The 20,958-nt window shown below is 40.8% G+C and overlaps 1 protein-coding gene across 2 annotated transcripts; it reads left to right on the top strand.

The window, feature by feature from the left end:
- Positions 1-2,453: 2,453 nt before the first annotated feature.
- On the top strand, positions 2,454-9,317 carry ppm1ka (protein phosphatase, Mg2+/Mn2+ dependent 1Ka). 2 transcript variants are annotated; one of them, XM_065275648.2, is made up of 8 exons: positions 2,487-2,591; positions 3,411-3,533; positions 5,139-5,640; positions 5,829-5,929; positions 6,246-6,411; positions 6,706-6,850; positions 7,710-7,844; positions 8,505-9,317. In XM_065275648.2, the coding sequence occupies exons 3-8, from the start codon at positions 5,219-5,221 to the stop codon at positions 8,634-8,636; spliced, it is 1,101 nt and encodes a 366-aa protein (XP_065131720.1). In that variant the 5' UTR covers positions 2,487-2,591; positions 3,411-3,533; positions 5,139-5,218; the 3' UTR covers positions 8,637-9,317. The 2 variants fall into 2 exon arrangements, with proteins under 2 accessions (XP_065131721.1, XP_065131720.1); XM_065275649.1 differs by lacking the exon at positions 3,411-3,533 and having other exon boundaries at positions 2,454-2,591.
- Positions 9,318-20,958: the final 11,641 nt, after the last annotated feature.

Raw genomic sequence — 20,958 nt, 5'->3', positions numbered from 1 at the left:
GAATGAAGCCCTCGACTCAACACATGAACGGATGTGAGGAACTGTAAAAAGTATAATATAGACATTTTCCTAACATCAATATTGAAGTTTAAATTAAAAGATTTCAGATTATGTAACTGCTTAGTCATCATTTGATATTACAAATCTCAGTTTTTGATCGTTTGGTAGCTTTTGCAGTTCTTTCTTCCCATATGCCAAAAGATATATATATTTTGGTCCTGGCCAAAATATAAAAGTTTGTATTAAATGTATGAAGAAAAAAAATATAAGTATATTTTTGCAGTTGTAAATACATTTACTTTTAATCTTTTTAAACCTGTTGTTTACAGGTTTGTAACATACAGTTTTTCTTCTAATGCGACATAAATACAAATGGTACAAAAATGTCCAAAAATATATTGGTGAAAATACGTTTTTTTAAACATTTTAAAAATATATTTCAGTAAATATTTATTTGAATTTTTTGTATATTTTGAAATATTTTTTTCGTATAGGTTTAGTTACAGCTGTGGTAAATATAAATATTATTTCAATTTTTTAACAACTGACCTTTTAGTTTCATTTCGAGCTTCAGCAAATTTGTGTCTGATCATAAAACAAGCCAGAGCATCTACCTAAAAGAAAAACGTGCACGTGAAGTCAGACATGTAATCTATCAGGTTAACATCCAAATTAATCGATCAAAGAATATGGAAAACTTTAGGATTTATTATTCTCTGCTTTAGGATGCTGTTGACATACTTTATCTGGGATGCATTCTTGCACCAAATGGCCACAAGGAGGCAGGACAAGGGCAGGACCTGCATCATGAATTTACCTTTAGGAGACATAAGAGAAAGAAGAATATGAATTAATCTACTTTAACTATTTTAGTTTCGACATTCAAGCGATTAACGTTTCTTTGTGTCAGTATTTAGTTGTGAAGTTCACTGCAGAAGAGACGCTTTTGTTACTGTTACTTTTGCTCCCTGCTGAAAAAAAACTATAAAACCAATACAGAAAATTCTAATGGTTTTATTGGTTTAATTGGGAATTTTATTGGTTCTAATTGGAATAAGGCCCAAAACACACTACAGTGTATTGTTTTTTGTTGGTCTCTAATGGTATTTATTGGTTCTAATGGAATTTGTATGGGTTCTAGTGGAATATGGCCCAAAACACACTACATTGTAGTGGTTTTAATGATAAAAGCTAATGGTTTCTATTGGTATTTTAATGAAAACCATTAGGATTTTCTGTAATGGTTTTATTGTTTTTTTTTCAGCTTGCATACGTCATCAAGTCTGGTTTGTAGCCATTTGCAGGACAACCGATCTGTAAACTCACCCTGCTTTTGTCCCATGGTCAAAAGTCGAGTCGATCAATGCCTGAAAACAAAGTAAATTTGACATTAAAGGTGCCAAAGAATGTTACAGTGTTCTCTGGTATTTACACAGAAGGTTTGTGGCTTTATTAAGTGCAAAAATTATCCACATGTTTTACATGTCCACTTACAACCCTAGTATTTGTCTTTAGTATGAAATGGTCTATTGTTACCTTATTTGAAAGGGTCATGAATAATAATGTTGAGCTCTGCTCTGATTGGTTTTGAGGAATAATCAATTGTTTGGAGATAGTTAATGGACGTTTCTGAGTGGTAAGTTTGTGTTTTTTTCAGTATGGACCTGCAAATTGTAACTGTAACGTCAATAGTAGAACTTCAGGCTAAACACTAGCATATAGCATTAACTACCATATAGCTTTAACTAGCATATAGGGCTAACTCAGCACTTAGGTTTTAGCATTGTAACAACATTGTAATTAATTTAATGTGTAAATAAATGTTTGGAGCGTACATCTTGACTGTAATGCCACAGTCGGTGTTGAGCTTTGTTGCATGCATTTGTGTTTATCAGAACAAAGAAACTGGTATCTATGTGTGTCTCTGGAACGCCGCCACTATTGTTCAGGTCTTACCTCTGAGATAGGTCATTTAGAGAGTATCCTGGAGAGGTGACATCTCAGTACTGGGGTACCACAAGGCTCAGTGCATGGACCCCCTTAAGTATAATTTTGACTTCTTATAGGGGGTCCCTAATGCCTTATGGGGGGTCCCTGATCCCCCCAGCCCCCCCTCAATTGTTACTAATTTTTTTAACATTATTTACCACATTCATTCTGTTGTATAAAATATTTTGATCGCTAAAAGGGTCCAGAAGAATCATTTTAGTCTCTAAACGACCTTTTCTTTCTTTTTATGGTGCTTTTGTGCAATAGAAAAGTTATGTTGATGTTATGAAACCATACCTACATCCAGACAAGGATCATCTTAATTTGTAAATGCATGAAGGTATATTTATTGAGACGTTATCAGATATATCTCTCAGGCCCAGCAGCAGAGATGAAAGATAAATGCTCACATCTGTTCAGAAATGAGACTCGTGACCCATTTATTCCGCGTGTCTTGTTTAGCGTGCTTAATTCGCGCGTCACTCTCTCGTGCGTATGTTGTTTTGGGGAGATGAGGAAGCAGTCCACAGTTTGACAGACGGGAGAGATTCTTTCATATGAACACACACCTTGGTCTGGATAGATATTCTGTATTTTTAATAGTGAGTATGATTGTTTTTACGTGTTATTTATGTGTTTGAATGAGATAAAGTCCTTTTTCAATAGCGTATTTATTTTGATAATAGTTATTGTTTATCTGTTATGGTCCTCGTGCCGATGATGACAAATGCGCATTTACGCAGAAGAGCGTTATCCAACATTTAACTTGGATGCATACATAAAACTGTAAAGTCGTTGTCTAGTACACACTGTATTAAGTAAAAAAATATCAAAAGGTAAAAGTAAACATTTCTATAGTGTCACTAACAGCATGTCAGATGAATGTTTTGTGCCAACAACACACACACCCCTCTTCTGATTGGACGCGCAGAAGGCAGATGCGGCTTGTGATTGGTTGCTTTCTAGTGAAGGAATGTGAATTAAGCTTCTGTATGCGTCACAGAAATAAAAGAAGTGTCTAGAATGGAAATGAAAATAATACGTTTCTTAAAATGGGCGAGGCTCAGATTTCTTTAATTGACCAATAATAAACCTTTGATTTGAATAATAAGAATTCTGCTATTTTAACTATTTCAAGTTCACAGACGGAGAAAGTGACACGACGTCGACGTTACTAAAGTTACAGAAAGTGTTCAGGAATCGTCATTTCTGATGATTTGATAATGTTTCTTTTCATTTGATATTTCTAAGACTTTAAAGGCCGTGTGTATTTCAAGTACATTATTAAATGAATTCAACAGAAAGTTCATATGTACAAATATCTCCAGACAGTCATTTAAACCCAATAGGGATTGAAGCTTTTGAGCCGCCGGGCGCCACCTAGAGAAATGATAAATTATTTCACAAAAACACATCCACAGGTTCATTCAGTCACTCACTCACTCACTCCAGCAGGACGGGAGAGAGTTTGGCGCACTTCTTTGGGACTTTATTTATCTGATTAAAAAAGAAAAAGAAAGCTGCAGGTGTAAAATTGGTTGCAGGTAAGTCTCGTGTGGGTTTTTTTTTTATATCTGCGCTGTTTTAGTGCAGGGCTTCTCTATGTGTGTGCGCGCTCGTGTTTATGTTTTTGGGTTACTCCCCCTTGCTCCTACATTTTCTGTTTATTAAAAAAATAATAACAAATGCATTTATTTCTTTAAAAATGTTGTTTGATTTATAGTTAAGGTTTGATGTTAATAATTTAACAATGATGACAATAAAGCTCAACTGGTAGAGATTTGCATAGCTGCGCAAAAATGGGTTCAAACCCCAGGAACACACATACATACTTATAAAACGTATAGAAAAATGTACTGTATTGTTTATAATAAGTAATAGTAATCATTCTCTAATATGTTTGTAGCCCACTTTGCACTATTTGAGTGTTAATGTTTAACTTTTTATTATAATATCTGTAAATATCAAATATTGCAATCCATGTGCATGATTGATTAAAGGGGACATATTACAAAAATGTATTTTTCCATGTTTACGTGCAATAATTGGCTCCCCACTGCTTTTATCATCCTAGAAAATGTGAAAAAGTTCAACCCAGTAACCTAGTTCTGGTAATCCATTCTCTGCAAGCATGTGAAAAAATAGCTCTTTGAAATTTGGCTCCCCTTGTGATGTCAGCAGGGGATCTTATTACAATAATTCCACCCCTTAATCTGCACTACTGGCATGTTGTGCAAAGAGAAAGAGATAGAGAGAAAAAATCATTTTCAACAAACCACCATTATGGCGATCAGTGTTTGCATTTCATCAGCTCATTTGCATATTAAAGGACACACCGAAAAATGGCACATTTTTGCTCGCACCTACAAAGTGGCAATTTTAACATGTTATAATAAATTATCTATATGGTATTTTATGCTAAACTTCACACACATACTCTGAGGATACCAAAGATTCTTAAAAAAGTCTTGTATAATGTCCCCCTTTAAATCTCTGCTGTCTTTGCCTTTCACATATCATGTTACTTAAATGATGCAATATCAAGTCACAATCAAGTCACATGTGCCCGTGTGTGTGAGCATTTCTTAAAGGAAAACACCTAGTTTGCCTTGTTTGCAGCACTTCGACCTCAGGCACAGTAATATTGACGGAAGTTTGAGCGAGAGGGGGAGGAGTCAGGAGTGATGATGTTACTGCGCACCAAAGTGCTGCAAACTAAGTGCTCTTCCACCATACAATATAGTTATAATTTCTTATCCGCTTAAAAAAATTGCCACATTTGTTTTGTGCCACCATACTCACTCATGTAACTACTCTTGTAAGAGTCTTTAAATAGGGAAAACATGGAAGTGTTTGGTGGCTTCTAAATTCATTCCTGTTTGGATCCTAAGGAATGAATGGGGCTAGGTTAAATGCTAACACATTTACAACCCGCTGTGCAAAGATTAAGTGCACGCATTGAATAAAGATAGGCATGTATTAATTCATCTTAAGTTGAGGTAAGAACATAGTAAAATATTGAAAAACTGTGGTGTTTTCCTTTAAAGTCAGGTGACACATATGTGCACTTGACCTGTAAAGAATCTTGATTGTGTACTAGGTTAGAGGTTTAAATCACTAACTAATTATAACTTTATTATTGTTTACAGGAGACCTTTCAGAAGTGTGCTAAGGAACATCTCGACTGCTCTCTCTGTCCCTGTCTTTCTCTTTCTGTCTGTCTCTCGCAATGTCGGCACTCACGTTTTCCCGTCTACTCCCGCTCCGGTGTTGTCTGTCCTCTGTGGGTCGGACCACAAGCGTGTGTCCGGGTAAGTGTGTGCTGACAGTGCCCGGGGTCCGAGGTATAGCGTCTCGTTTAGACTTGGATGGAAGCGGCCGTCCGACCACGTGGGATTCATTTGGGATCTGGGATAATCGGATAGAGGAGCCCATCCTGTTGCCTCCCAGTATTCGTTACGGGACCCCGATCCCTCACATCAGTCTATCGAGAGTGGGCTCAGCATCCCACATCGGCCGTCGCCATGACAACGAGGACCGTTTGCAAGTGAGCGCGCTCACCCGTGACATACAGTACTTTGCTTTGTTTGACGGACACGGTGGAGCACAGGCCGCAGACTTCTGTCACAAATACATGGAACAGCACGTCAGGTACAAACAAATGTACACAATAAATGGGGAGTTTTCATAATTTATGTAAATCATCACATGGTATGCAAAAGAACCATATAAACATAACATAAAAGTTGTCCATGCATGTGATATATTCACAAGGTCAGCTCTGCTCTGTGTACTTTGTCCAACTTTAATAGGTTATTGTATGTGTTTGTCTTTTGTAGGGATTGTTTGTCGGTGGAAACAGATTTAGAGGTGGTTTTGTCAGAAGCGTTTTTGCGTGTGGATGCCGCTTTAGCTGCAGAACTTCAGATTTATGGAAATGGTATGAAATCAGCATAACGATATTAAGTTTTAATATTCCCCCCTTTGAAATTGACTGATTATATCGTTCAAAGTCTTCAAGATAAATTGTTACATAAATCTACAATGTTCTCATCTGTCGGATGTCAATAAACTGGTGAAGTTGTTTTGCGTCCTTTAAATTGGGGGAAATGGTTTCAGATCTGAAAGTTGCACTCTTTCGCTTGAAAAAGAAAACAAGAATAATTCAATCATTTATGATATGGCCACTTTAAACATTCGTGGATCGTTCTGTCCTGTATACTTTCACTACATTGTGTGTGTTGTTCATTTTTCAGCATCACTTATGATGGTGGGTACCACGGCGACAGTTGCGTTGCTAAGAGACGGGATAGAGTTGGTTGTTGGCAGCGTTGGGGACAGTCGAGCTCTGTTGTGTCGAAAAGGCAAAGTGCGTAAACTCACAGACGACCACACACCAGAAAGAAAAGATGAGAAACAGAGGTATAAACACACACACAGCCTTACACTGCACGAACACACACAGGCACACACACACACACACACACACACACACACACACACACACACACACTCCAGGAATAACATGTTCTTGTACGTGTAGTGATATGTGATCTCTCTGCGTATTTAACGCGCCTGTGTGCTATTAATAAAATGAGAGCATGCAGAGTTTAAGTCTACAGTGTATGATGTTAGCAGATGTCTCTTATAAAAAAGTAATTTTAATACACTCACTGACAAATTAAACAGTGTTGTTATGTTTGTGTATGTGTGCAGAATCCGTCGGAGTGGTGGCTTTGTTAGCTGGAACAGCGTGGGTCAAGCTAATGTGAACGGACGGTTGGCAATGACCCGCAGCATTGGAGACTTTGACTTAAAAAAGAGTGGAGTGATCGCACAACCTGACACCACTCGCACTTTAGTAAGTGTATGTGTGTGTGTGTGTGTGTGTGTGTGTTTGAGGCTTTCTCTTACTTTAAAGGTGGCATAGAATGTAAAACTGTACTTATCTTGTCAGAGATGAATAATAAGAGTTCTGTACATTTTAAATTCATATCATGAGCCTCAAACACAATTGTTTCCTATTTCTTATGAAAACCCAGTGCATGCAAATGACCGCTGGAAAACAGACCAATCACAACATAACACCAACTGTGACGTTACAGTCCAGATGTACACCCCAAACATTAAATTAAGTACAATGTTGTTACAATGCTAAAAACAAAGTTGTAACTGCTGAGTAAGGGCTTTAATGCTATATGCTAGTTAATGCTATATGCTAGCATTTAGGCTGAAGTTCTACTATTGACGTTCAGTTACGTTTTGCAGGTCCATACTGAAAAAAACACAAACTTATCACTCAGAAACGTCCATTAACAATCTCCAAACAATTAATTATTCCTCAAAATCTGATACAGACTCAAACATAAGATCTGTTTACACACACACAGAGCTACTGAAGGAGCTGCTCTGAGAAACAGCCAATCAGAGCAGAGCTCAACATTATTATTCATTACCCTTCCAAATAAGGTAATAATAGATCCTCTCAAAGGCAAATCCTAGGGTTGTAAATGGACATGTAAAACTGACTCTTGATCATTTTTGCGCTTAATAAAGCCACAAACCTGTGTAGATATCAGAACACAATTTAACAGATTATTACAATGCATTTTTTGGCACCTTTAAAGATGAGCAGTATAATAACAGTAATGCATAGTATCAGTAATAATAATACGATCATTAGAAACATAATTTTCTCTCATGTTTGTTCTGTGATGTAGTTGCAGCACGCTCACGACTCTTTCCTCGTCCTTACTACTGATGGTATCAACTTCATCATGACAAACCAAGAGATCTGTGATGTCATCAGCCAGTGCCATGACCCCAATGAAGCAGCAAACATCATTGCTGAGCAGGTACCGAATAATTGTCATCTCACATCTTATACATTTGTATAATACACACTTTATGGGCTATTCACAGGCCATCTGAATGAAGTCATATTATCGTAATTACAAGATTTTAGTGTGTGAAAAGCGTTCACGTCCTCATAGATTACAGCTTGTGGACGGGGAGTTTTCTGAGAGCTACAACTTGCTCAATTTGACCCCGCAACCTCACGCAGAAGCACTTTTAGTATATGTTACCATTGTATAAATGTAATTTAATGTCGTAATTTTATGTATTTTACAGCTGCCAACAATATTCTTTAACCCAGATTAATTTTGATGTTGTTACTGTTGCTACAGAAACGCATAATCCCTGATATGAGGATGTGAATGGCCTTAACTTTATAGTCACATGATGTCATTTCGAAGGAACTGTTATTATGATAATGCGTGAATGCTGTATCAATCTGATCAATGCGACTTTCAAGGTTATTTCTCAGGCCTGACATAGGGACTGAAGGGTCATTGCATCAAATGTTTGCAACATATAGGCCTTAGTTTTTCTCAAGACATTCAGTAACAAGTTGAGTAGATGTTAATGATAACTGTTTATTCTGCTTTGTTTTGTTGTAAACCTCCTGCTGAACGTCTTTAATAGTTTGATGATTTTTTGTGTATGTTTTCTAGGCTCTGCAGTACGGCTCTGAAGACAACAGCACGATCATCATCGTCCCGTTTGGCGCGTGGGGAAAACATCAGAACTCAGAATACTCTTACTCCATCAGCCGAAACTTTGCCTCCAGTGGCCGCTGGGCTTAGCCACAAAACGTCAACAGGTCACCTGAAAACCAAAAGAAACACTCCCTTTCTACAACTCCACTGCCACCAGCATGTTTTACCTTCACATATTAAACATAAAGCCAAACAAACGTCCACATCCAGTTGAATTACAACAAGAAAACTTTAAAGCTGAAGTTGTTATGCTGTATGTTGACAGCAACCTTACACTTAAAACAGAGACTATATCGGAAAAAAACCCTGCTGTTCAGACATCGAAGAGATGTGGAGCTCTATTAACCAAATCATTGGTTATGTTGGATTATAATATATTTTTGACTCTTTTTATTAAAGTCTTTATTTTGCTATTTTTTAAAACACTCTAACAAATGGGTTATATAAATGTTTTATTTATGTGGTGAAATCTCAAATAATGTACATCAGCACTGAAAAAGAAAATATGCTAGCCTTGAAAAATTGTACCTCATTAATTAAATGTACCATACATCTACTCACTGTCATGTTTGAATTTACTGTTGAGTTAGTCAGTTGTCTCATCCTAATCCCATTACTCCAATCCGAATCAATACTAATCTGTCATTTTAACTCATTCTCAAGATCTCAGGTGTGTTTGATTAGAATTGGAGAGCACAATGGGCTTCGTGTATTGGACACTAAATGCTGCATACAAAGGTTTTCAATAAATAAAATACGGTACTTAAATTTATTTTATTATTTACTGTGTTCTATTGTTGTATATAGTCTTGAAGAAATAAACATGTCATTATATAAACCCGTGGTAAATAGTTATATTAATTTTATATTGTATTACACGGAATACTTCATTCTGATTCGTCAGTAGCGGTTTTGGCGGTTATAATATCCGGTTGTCATAGCAACGCTGACGGTAATAGTTCCCCTTCACAGTGGAGCTGCCGCTGTCTCTTATATATCAGACTGCGGTTTCACACAATCACATTAAAATAGATCTTAATACTGCTTCATTGTTTTCTGACTGTAGAAAAGATCATCAGGGGACTTAAATATTAATTGAATAGTAAACATAAAAGGAAACATCTTCAGTCAAAGCGAGAACAACAAAACCTCACAGGCCTCGCGAGGAAGCGGTAAGAGTCAAGAAGTTAAAAAAATATTTACAAATGGCAAAATGGCCAAAAACATATTTGCTGATATATTATATAAATATAGATATATTTGGCCATTTTTGTATGTTTTGTAATATTTATTTTTAAAAATTAAAGCATTTATATTCAAGTCGCATTGGAAGAAAAACTTTGTTTATGTTTCAAACCTGTAAACATAAAAGGTTTAAAAAGGTTAAAATTGAATATATTTTCAACTGTAGAAATATAATTTATACATTTTTATATTTTGGCCAGGAAATAGATATATTTTTGCGGTATGGGTTTTAAAAATAGAAATGTATTTTCAAATGAAAAATATATTTCATTACACTTCACTTTCTATAACATGTATTTAGAATATATATAAACATTTGGCCAGAGAAATGTATTTTTTGCCGAATGGAAAACTTCATCAGGCCCCATTTCAGCCGTTGGAAGGCGAAAAAAAAGCACGATATACGTTAGTGTACCGACCGATCCTGTTAAAATATAACCAACAGCTTGGAGCGATCATATAATGTCGTTTTACTTTGGAGAGAAAGTTAAACTAGTGTAACCAAAGTATTGACCTATAGATGGTAAACAAACACAACACATCACACATCACATGTCTTGTGTTTGTGACTGTGAGGTAAAAATACACCCTGTATGACGTCAGAAGGTCAGTAGTGTTGTTATAAATCTCTGTGGATACATGTGTGCATACACACGTGTTTGTGTTGTGTACTGTGACTCTACTGTTTGTGCTAAAGTGTGTTTTCTGTAAAGCTGCTTTGCTATGGAAGTTTAAAAAATAAAATAAAACCAGATTTACAATGTTATTATAGAAAACTGTTTGCAATATATTTGCCAAAATTGAAAATCAAATGAAATTATTGAATTTTAATTTTCAAGGTGATTAGGGTTAGGTTAGGCTTAGTGAATGCATCTTCCCTGTCAAATTGAAAAATAAAATCCAATTGATGAATTGACATTTCTCTTTTACTACAGTCTCGAGGCAAAACTCATGATGGTTCCTCTGTATCATGGAATTTCTGGAATAGGTCTTTTCCAGACATTGAAAGTCTGGAAATTTTACTTATTTTTTGTTTTCTGCTTTAAATTTTAGTTTCTATTTATGAAAATGTAATCCGCTTGGAATCCATAAGGAATACCATTTCTGGGTCCAAGCCTCCGCTGACTAAAATTTAAAGAGCTGTTTGTTGGCACTGTTTATTCATTTCACGTATTTAAGCCACATTTTTATAAACTCACGGTGTACACATTATCCAGGCTTACGGCATCTCAGACATAGGTCATGGAAATTCAGCTTTTTAGTTTGTGAAAGTCAGGGAAAAGTTAGGGAATTTGACATTTTACTTATAGTGGGAACTCTGAAAACTGCAAATTTTAAAATAAAAGACAAACATGAATAAATGTTTTTATTAATGCTTTATTAAGTGCACTTTTCATTTTATGTTCTCTTTAATTTCATGGTTTTCATTTGAACTTCATCACAAATTCTGATTAACATAGATTTGTTAAAAGTTCAAATAAATGCCGCTGCGCTCCACACAGGAAGTCCCTAACTACACAAAACATCCCTCACAAGAACTGGATTTATTGGCCCTCAACTTAACTTGGTGTTCTTGTTGCTCAACTGGTAGAGTATTGCATTAACTGAGTAAATAGGGAACACACATTAATTAAAATGTTAAAGGAATTTAATGTAAGTCACTTTGGATAAAAGCGTCTGCCAAATGTAAACAACAGATTCAAATACAAACTTACTTGTGTTACTTTAGCTCAGTTGGCAGAACATGGAGCTAGCAACGCCAAACTCATGGGTTTGATTCCCAGAGGAAAAACATGATTTACAATGTGTTTATCTCAAATGTTGTGTGAATAGTTTTGGGTAAGTGTAATGTAAAGTTGTGATAAAGACAATGGCTCGTTTCTGCCCTCTGCTGGTTGACGAAATTCCACAAATATTGATTAATATTATCCCAGTTGAACGTTGTTGCTGGGAATTTTTTGATGTACTTTAAGCACATGATCCATTTCATAATCCAAGATTTGTTTTAAAGTTATCTGATCTAATATTTACATAATGTTGCAGATATGTGTAGTAAACTAGACAAAAGATGAGTTTATGAATTTTAGTTTGCCAAAGATGATGATCTTGGGGATATATTATAGGTTGGCACAACATTTATTTACTTATCTTGACACTGCATGATGACCAACAGTTACCTTTCTAAAAAATTAAAAACAAACGCCAACCATTAATCCAGTGCCATAAACAAGATATAGTTCATCTCTCCAGCGTGTGGCAGCATTAGTGTACAAATGTATTGTAATGACAACAGAATGAATAGTACCACAAAAATAACACATAAATTAAATCAATAATATTGCTAATAGACTATTGAGTCATTCTAATAATGGATCCTAATTTACTATGCACTGTATCTTAATTAAGGTGACCAGATGTCCACGTTTTCTGGGGACAGTCCCGTTTTTTGGTGTTCGGTTCTCCTTAAACTTAGGACAATAAAAAAAGATTAAAACATTCCAAAAGGTTTTGTCCCTGTTTCTAAATTCACAGACAATAACAAATAAGATTTCAAGGATTTTTTAACCATTAAACTAGGACATGTCTACTGGTCACCTTACTGTATCTACACATTCAATTTATTTCCAGTACTTTTAAAGCAGCTTTATTCATTTCATACATATATATATTCAGTAAAACACACAACATCTTAGATGATATGATTTCAATAAGTACAAAACAATAACATTGTGCAGAGAAACAGAGAGCATTTCACATTGAGATCTGAAGTTCTGAATCTGCTGTTTATTAAAACTGATTTGAGATCTCGTTTTGAAATACAATATCTTTCTGAAATTGTAAAAAGCCGTATGTTACAATCTGTTATTTGTTTAATTATAAACAATATCCTTGTAAGTTAAAATTTTAAGTTTACCCCCATTATTTCATTGACCGTTGTTGTCAATTCTTCATTCATGACCTAAGTTTTGAAGAAGATATTAAAAAAGAAAGCGACAAATCCACTGCTAGAGAAAGCAGACGGTTGTGTAGTTGGATTTATGACTCTGAACCTTGCTTGGATACTGAAATATAGGTATGACAACCAGCCCCAGATAAACACAACATAAATCAATCCTGCAAGGACCTCTGGTGATATTTGCAGTGCATATAACTCCTGTATAATTGAGATATGTTAGTTTGTTTATGTTGTGTGTGTGGTTTTTCACCAGGTCATACAGCATCACTTCCTGCGGTTTTAAGCTGGTTTGGCCACCACAGTTAACTGGATGTCAGTGACAGGAAATGGATGTTCTGAGAGGAAGTAGACACTAAAGAGTGCAGTACGTTCCAAAAATCACATCCCCCTGTATTTCATCACTACATTTCCATGCCTGCAGCACAGCGTGCATCTCTCTCTCTCTCTTACCCTCACCCTTTCTCTCCCTCTTTCTCCTCTGCATGATGTCTGCTTCCGTTTTGGATGGGGGATGAAGGGAAAGCAGAGCGGTTTAGGGAGGGGGTGACCTAAATTCACACTCTCTCAGTACTGAGCATCATTACCATCACAGGGAAAGATGTGACTTCCTCTTTCCTCATAATTGCTCGGTTTTCCCTCTTATCTGCTCATTGTACAACAAACGATCCTTAATGCTAGTCATTTACTGTTTATACCTTTTTGGATCGAGGATTTCTTTGTGTCCTCTTTTCATTTGTAGTGCTCTTCTGTCAGTGTCTGTTAGTTATCTTCACTTTTTGTCTTCCATTACTAGACTTAAACACTAGTTCCCTTTCAATACGGTTCACTTCGCATTGCGTCAGTTTGCTGACGCTATGGGGGAAACTCCTGTTTACTCCGTGATTGAAGCCTATTGGTTAACGTCTGTAGAAAATACAGACCAATGACGTTTGAACCCGCGCGGGGGCGTGGCACACGTCCCTATATAAGCCGGTGAAATACGTCAAGAGCTCATTACTTTTCTCCTTCAGCGCGAACCTTCTCGCTGCTCCGAAGAAGAAGCCCTTACTCGCCGTCGATCCAAGCACTGCAGCGGACTACAACACACCAGCGTGTTCCCCTGCCGCTTTCCGGTGAGACTAAAAAGAGTTATCTAAAAGAGCAGAAGCGCGTTGAGATAATGTCGCTTCGGCATTGCGGCTCCTGCCGAGCCCCTTTGCCTGTGGAGGATTTCCACAAGGAGTGCGTCATCTGTCTGGGTCCTGCCCACGCCGAGGCCGTACTCGCTGAGGCGGGCTGCGCCCACTGCGAGCTCCTTCCTATCGCGGTGCTGCGCTCCCGCCTCGAGATCTTTACGGAAGGCTTCCCGTGCTCTCCCGCCTAAACAGCAGCGGACCTACGCCCCCTGCCGAGTGCTAGCGGCATGGTTTCCTTTGGGTCCGGTGACAACTTGGAAGTGATGTCATCCTCTGAGGAGTTAGAGGATTGGGCGGCTTCGGATGACGACGCCCACGGAGCCGCCGCTGATGAACCTACCGAGTCGCGTCCTCACGACTCTGAGCTCATCCGCATCTTGACGCAAGCTACGGCGGAGCTCAACATTAAGTGGTCGCCGCCGTCAGAGCCTCAACTCAGCCGGTTGGACGAATGGTTTCTGCAGCCCGGGCGCCGTCAATCGTCCCGCCAACGGCAGGCGCCGTTTTTCCCTGAGGTTCACCAGGAGCTCACCAAATCTTGGCGTGCTCCCCACTCCACCCGAGCTCAGAGCGCCGTCTCCCACGTCCTCTCCGTAGTGGACGGCGCCGACGAACACGGCTACTCCAAGATGCCGCCGCTCGAGGAAACTGTCGCCGCCCATCTCTGCCCGTCTTCAGCCGGCGGATGGAGGGCGAAGTTGAACCACCCATCAAAGCCCTGTCGCCTGACATCGACCCTGGCGTCGAAATCCTACGCCGCCGACGGCCACGCTGCGTCCGCTCTCCATACGATGGCGGTGCTGCAGGTATACCAGGCAAAACTCCTCCGTGACATGGACGAGGCAGGTCCGGACCCGTCGACCTTTCAGAACCTGCGCAGCGCGACTGATCTGGCCCTTCGCGCCACTAAAGTCGCCACTCAGGCTGTAGGAAGAGCCATGGCCAGCCTGGTTGTTCTGGAGAGACATCTGTGGCTGAACTTGACGGAGATAAAGGACACGGATCGGGTTGCCCTTCTTGACTCGCCCGTGTCACCGTCGGGGCTCTTCGGCTCCGCTGTGGAGGGGTTCACCCAGCGCTTCACTGAGGCACAGAAATCGTCGCAGGCTATGCGGCATTTTCTACCAAAACGATCTGCCTCAGCGTCTGAGACCGGCCGCCCAAAACCGCCGCCAGCTCAACGCCCTAAGCCAGCACCAGCTCAGCCCCAGCAGAGAGCTGAACCGGAGGTCAAGCGCCAGCGTCCTGCACGACCGGCTGGGCCGCCTCGACGCCGCGGTCCCCGTCCTCGGATTACGCTGGACCCGACGCCGGCGCCGCCTCCCTGAAGAGAGTCTGAGGAGGAAAAGAGGCTCTGGTCCCGCTTCGGCCGGCCCGCCCTCGAAAGTTCTGCGTGTTTCAGTCCCCTCGGGCGCTGGACACACCCTCGCTGTAACAGCGAAACAAAATTTTTTACCTTTTCACAAAAAGAGCAAATTTCCTCCTCTGTACACACAAACACACACACACGGCTTAACGTCCATAAGCATATCGACGCTCGCCGTCAAATTTCACGTTTGGCAATCCACCCCCGGTATGCCGGGCTGGATTCTAAACGTAATCCAACACGGTTATTCACTTCAATTCGCCCGGAGACCACCCCGGTTTCGCGGCGTTCTCTACACCACTGTCCCAGACGATCGTGTACAGATCCTCAGGGAAGAGGTGCGTTCTTTATTACTAAAAGACGCGATAGAGACGGTCCCGGCGGATCAAAGCGAATCAGGCTTTTACAGTCGTTATTTTCTCGTTCCAAAGAAAGACGGCGGCCTCAGACCGATATTGGATCTACGCGTTTTGAATCGCGCTCTTGCCAAACGGCCGTTCAAAATGCTTACAGCCAGACGAATCATGGCGTTAATTCGACCGGGCGATTGGTTCATATCAGTGGATCTGAAAGACGCTTACTTTCACATTCCGATAGCGCCACGTCACAGGCCGTTCCTAAGATTCGCGTTCGACGGGACAGCATACCAGTACAAAGTTCTGCCCTTCGGATTATCTCTGGCACCACGCACATTTACCAAATGTGCGGATGCGGCTCTCGCCCCTCTCAGACAGAGCGGCATCCGCATATTGAATTACCTCGACGATTGGCTTATTCTAGCACAGTCAGAGAGGGAAATTACTGCGCACAAGACCGTTGTACTCCAGCATTTGGAGAATTTGGGGTTCAAAATCAACCTCCAGAAGAGTTTGCTCACCCCCACGCAGCGAATCGCGTTCTTAGGCACGACGCTCGACTCATTAAAGATGCGGGCATGGCTTACACAGGAACGCGCGCTCACGGTCAGACGCGAGGCGGCATCGTTCAAAGCGGGTTCACATCTCCCTCTCAAACGATTCCAAAAAATGCTGGGTCTGATGGCAGCAGCATCCCCACTAATACCGTTGGGAATGCTGTTCATGAGGCCGCTTCAGTTTTGGTTGAAAGCGAAAGTTCCGCCCCGTGCTTGGTTGTCGGGCCGCTTATTAATCAAAATCACGTACAGCTGCGTGAAAGCGCTTTCGATATGGACATCCCCTCACCTTTTCCTCTCGGGCACGGAGCTCGGCTCCGTGAGCAGGAGGAAAGTGGTGACTACGGATGCGTCTGCGACGGGTTGGGGCGCTCACTGCGACGGCGAGCTCGCCTTCGGTGCGTGGAACAACCAGTTGTCTCAGCTACATATCAACCACCTCGAGATGTGGGCGGTTATCTTGGCGCTACGACACTTTCGACCGAAACTCCAACATCAACACGTTCTAGTGCGGTCGGACAGTATGACGGTGGTTTCGTTCATAAACCACCAAGGAGGGCTGAGATCTCGCTCCCTATCCAGGCTGGCGAAACGGCTTTTATTATGGGCTCACGCGAACGTACGTTCGTTAAAGGCGACTCACGTACCGGGTGTAGCCAATACGGGTGCAGACATTCTCTCGCGCAATGGTCCGCCGCCGGGAGAATGGAGACTGCATCCTCAGACGGTCGAGAGAATATGGACCGTCTTCGGCCGGGCGGAGATCGATCTGTTTGCGTCAGACGAGAACGCGCATTGCCCGATCTTCTTCTCGAGACATCACGATGCCCTGTCGCAAGCATGGCCGGCGTGTCTTCTGTATGCTTTTCCTCCGGTGGCTCTGTTACCACAGGTCCTTCAGAGGATAAGAGAGACGAAATGCGCGATAATTCTGGTCGCCCCGTTTTGGCACAATCAACCGTGGCTCCCCGACCTATGGCAGCTGAAAACATCAGCACCATGGCCAGTACAGCTGAGGAAAGACCTCCTACCTCAGGCGAGAGGGACGATATGGCATCCACAGCCGGAGCTATGGAATCTACACGTTTGGTCTCTGAACGGCAACCATCACGCCTTTCAGGACGAGTGTTAAATACTCTAACTGAAGCTAGGGCCCCATCTACCAGGCGCCTTTACGCTCAAAAGTGGTCTATTTTTTCTGACTGGTGCACGACGAAAGACTTAAACCCAAACACCTGTGAAGTGGAGCATATTCTCTCCTTTCTGCAGGAAATGCTGGACAGCGGTCGCGCGCCCTCGACGCTTAAAGTGTATGTGGCGGCGATAACGGCGAATCACGCCCTTATCGCCGGTCGCACCGTGGGAAAACATGATCATCAAATTCCTCAGAGGCGCTCGCAGACTAAACCCACCGCGACCTAACACGGTCCCGTCTTGGGATCTGTCCACGGTCCTGAAAGCGCTGCGCGGTCCCCCTTTCGAGCCCCTCGAACAGGCTGACCTGCGCGCTCTCTCGTTTAAAACCGCTCTCCTCCTGGCGTTGGCATCGGTTAAACGAGTGGGCGATTTACACGCGTTTTCAATTGACCCGTCGTGTCTGGAATTCGGTCCTAACGATAGCAAAGTGATCCTTAGACCGAGAGCGGGATACATTCCTAAAGTTTTGACCACGCCATTTAGAGTTCAGGTGGTTTCACTTCTCGCCCTTCCGACGGCGGACGGCGAACAAACCCCGAACACGCTCTGCCCCGTCAGAGCGTTAAGAATATACACGGACCGTTCTGCCTCATACCGCAAGTCAGATCAGCTGTTCGTAAGCTTCGCGCAACATTCCTTAGGTATGCCGCTCACTAAACAGAGGCTATCTAAATGGATCGTCGAAGCCATTGCTTTGGCTTACGCCTCCCTGAATGAACATTGTCCAGTTGGTTTAAAAGCTCACTCCACGAGGGGTATGGCTTCATCTTGGGCTTGGTCTACGGGGATTTCTATCGTTGACATTTGTAACGCGGCCGGCTGGTCCTCGCCGTCTACGTTTGTCAGATTTTATAGCCTGGATGTCCCTGCCTTACAAGCACAGGTCTTATCGGCTTAATGATTCACGCGACTGCGTTTCTGTATGCCTTCACGGTGCGTTGTTAGCTCACCGTCATGGCTACCTATTAATAATTCATGCACAGCTCGCGGCGCGCTCAGAGAACCCGCCGTCTTGTGCTCTATTGTATATGCATCATGGTGCGTTTAGAAACTTCACTGTATGCGTATTACTGTCTCATATATGGTGCTTACACTTGCGCTCGCTAGAGCTATGTATATGCTGGGTTAGGGCCACATGCAGTGTCTCTCCGGTAAGGGCACCTCAGTCCGTTGTGTATGCACGGCGGGATGGGATTACGTTCCCCCATAGCGTCAGCAAACTGACGCAATGCGAAGTGAACCGTATTGAAAGGGAACGCTTAGGTTACTCACGTAACCCCGGTTCCCTGAAATAACGGGAACGAAGCATTGCGTCGCTGGCCGTGCTACAAACGTCTACGCAGCGAGTGTTATTCGGCTGCGCGCTTCAGTCGAATAATAATGAGCTCTTGACGTATTTCACCGGCTTATATAGGGACGTGTGCCACGCCCCCGCGCGGGCTCAAACGTCATTGGTCTGTATTTTCTACAGACGTTAACCAATAGGCTTCAATCACGGAGTAAACAGGAGTTTCCCCCATAGCGTCAGCAAACTGACGCAATGCTTCGTTCCCGTTATTTCAGGGAACCGGGGTTACGTGAGTAACCTAAGCGTTTTTGACTTGAACAAGCTCACAGAAATTACAGACATCATCACCATGGCAAGGCAGTCTGTGAGGATATCATTTTTTACTATGAAAACCAAAAACAGTCATTAAAACATCAGCAGGTATTTAAAGGCAATTATGACATCATCAATGGAACCAGACACATTGTGACATCATCACATGCAAACAATATGTCAATGTGAGAGATTTCACATAAAATTTTCTTTGAATGTAATACAAAGTTCATAAAACAAAAGAATCTTAAAAAATTATCTACAAAATATTTGAAGGAAGTCTGTTTATCCAAGCAAATTAAACTCAATGGCCGATTATTGTATATTTTTGTGATTGTTAGGGCATTGCTGTGTGTTTGCTAAAATCCAGGCATGTCTATGGCTTGCAGATCTCTCCCTCCATCAGGAAATGACCAAATCTTTACTAAAATATCAACTTTGTTGTGAGTTAATCAGATATAAAGATGAAGGGAAAACAGCAAGCATATATAATAAAGATGGTTTATTGAATATTTATAGTTGTGTTCTCAGTGGTCTTTATGACTTTGTTGATGGTCTGACGTCTAACTAACTTTGTATGACTATTTAGCAGATTTAGGAGGTGTTATTATACCAAACACAGACAGTTAAAATGTACAGTTTCACAACATTCTCATGATGTTAATAAAAACCTTGAGATGGAGACCATTGGAGACTCATATCAGTGTTGAAAGACAACACAGTGCCAACATTAGATTAAACAACAGAATAAACAGATATAATAATGAATATCAAATAAAAAGAATCATAAAAATAAGAACAAAAGAAGTGAATGATAACATGATAAAATAACTGAATTAATAATAAATGAGATAATATTGTTATGTGGTTGTCTTAGGTGATGGGTTTATTGGTTCAGTTTAAATGAGTCCACGCCATAGTTTCTGTTATATTCTGATCACTAGATACTAACTATAAAGACAGGCGGCCGTAGTAGTAATAGTGAGGCACCCTTTAGAAAACACTATTGGTTAGTGTTATTAAACCTGCACTATTATAATATAAACTCACAGTTGTGTAAGTTAAACAGAAGAATATTTGTCATTAAGAACCATTAAACATTCTCAGCCATCAGATTCAGGGCTGCAGGCATAGCCCGCGGGCTGTTCGGCAGAGATAGAGACCCTCCTGGGAATGACTCCCTCCTCCCATTCACATCTTCTGACAGAGGCCAGCAATGAAAACTAATCCAGGATAAGCCTCGGGAACCCCAACCTCACCCTTAACCATTAAAGAGTTTGGGTGGTGTTAACATCTTCATCAGTCTAACCTGCAGTAACAAGCTTTATTCAGTTTCCAAAATTATTTTGACCAGAGATATTGGAGCTAAAATTATGTTCAGTGGATTTCAGCCTGCGCTGTCATGAAAGCACAATGACATGAAAGACACTACAGTGTTCATCAGAGATTCATTTTTTATGATTTTACAGGAGCAAATGTTAAGGTTTATTGGCTGTCAAAATTAACGCATTAATAACGCATTAACGTAAAATAATTTTAACGACACTAATTTTATGAATGTATGATTAATGCAATGCACAATTTCTGTTTGACCCTTGACCTAGCCTTAGATAGTAAATAGCCATTAAACATCTAAAATGATCTTTATTATACGTTTTCTGAGAGGTGTAGGCCTACCGTCCTAAATGCTTAACCTATAAAGGATGCGTGTCCATCCACATGAGCATTGGAGAATTTGGTTTGGGTTTTAAAACATGCAGGAATTAGAAAATAAAGTGCAGGATGTTATAAAACAGTTATTAAGAGAGATATAGTTTGGGGCCTGGCTGATGTTAAAAGAGTTATTAAGAGTGACAAGACTCAAAAACAATCTTCCTGAAGCATGAACACATATGCACACAATGTATGCACAAATAAACAAAATTAAAGTTTAAAAAATATCTGTTTTAACAAGAAT

The sequence above is a fragment of the Paramisgurnus dabryanus genome, chromosome 21 (genome assembly GCF_030506205.2).
Source record: "Paramisgurnus dabryanus chromosome 21, PD_genome_1.1, whole genome shotgun sequence".
Lineage (NCBI taxonomy): Eukaryota > Metazoa > Chordata > Actinopteri > Cypriniformes > Cobitidae > Paramisgurnus > Paramisgurnus dabryanus.
Note: the sequence above shows the minus strand (reverse complement) of the source record. Positions and strands in the feature narration are given on the sequence as shown.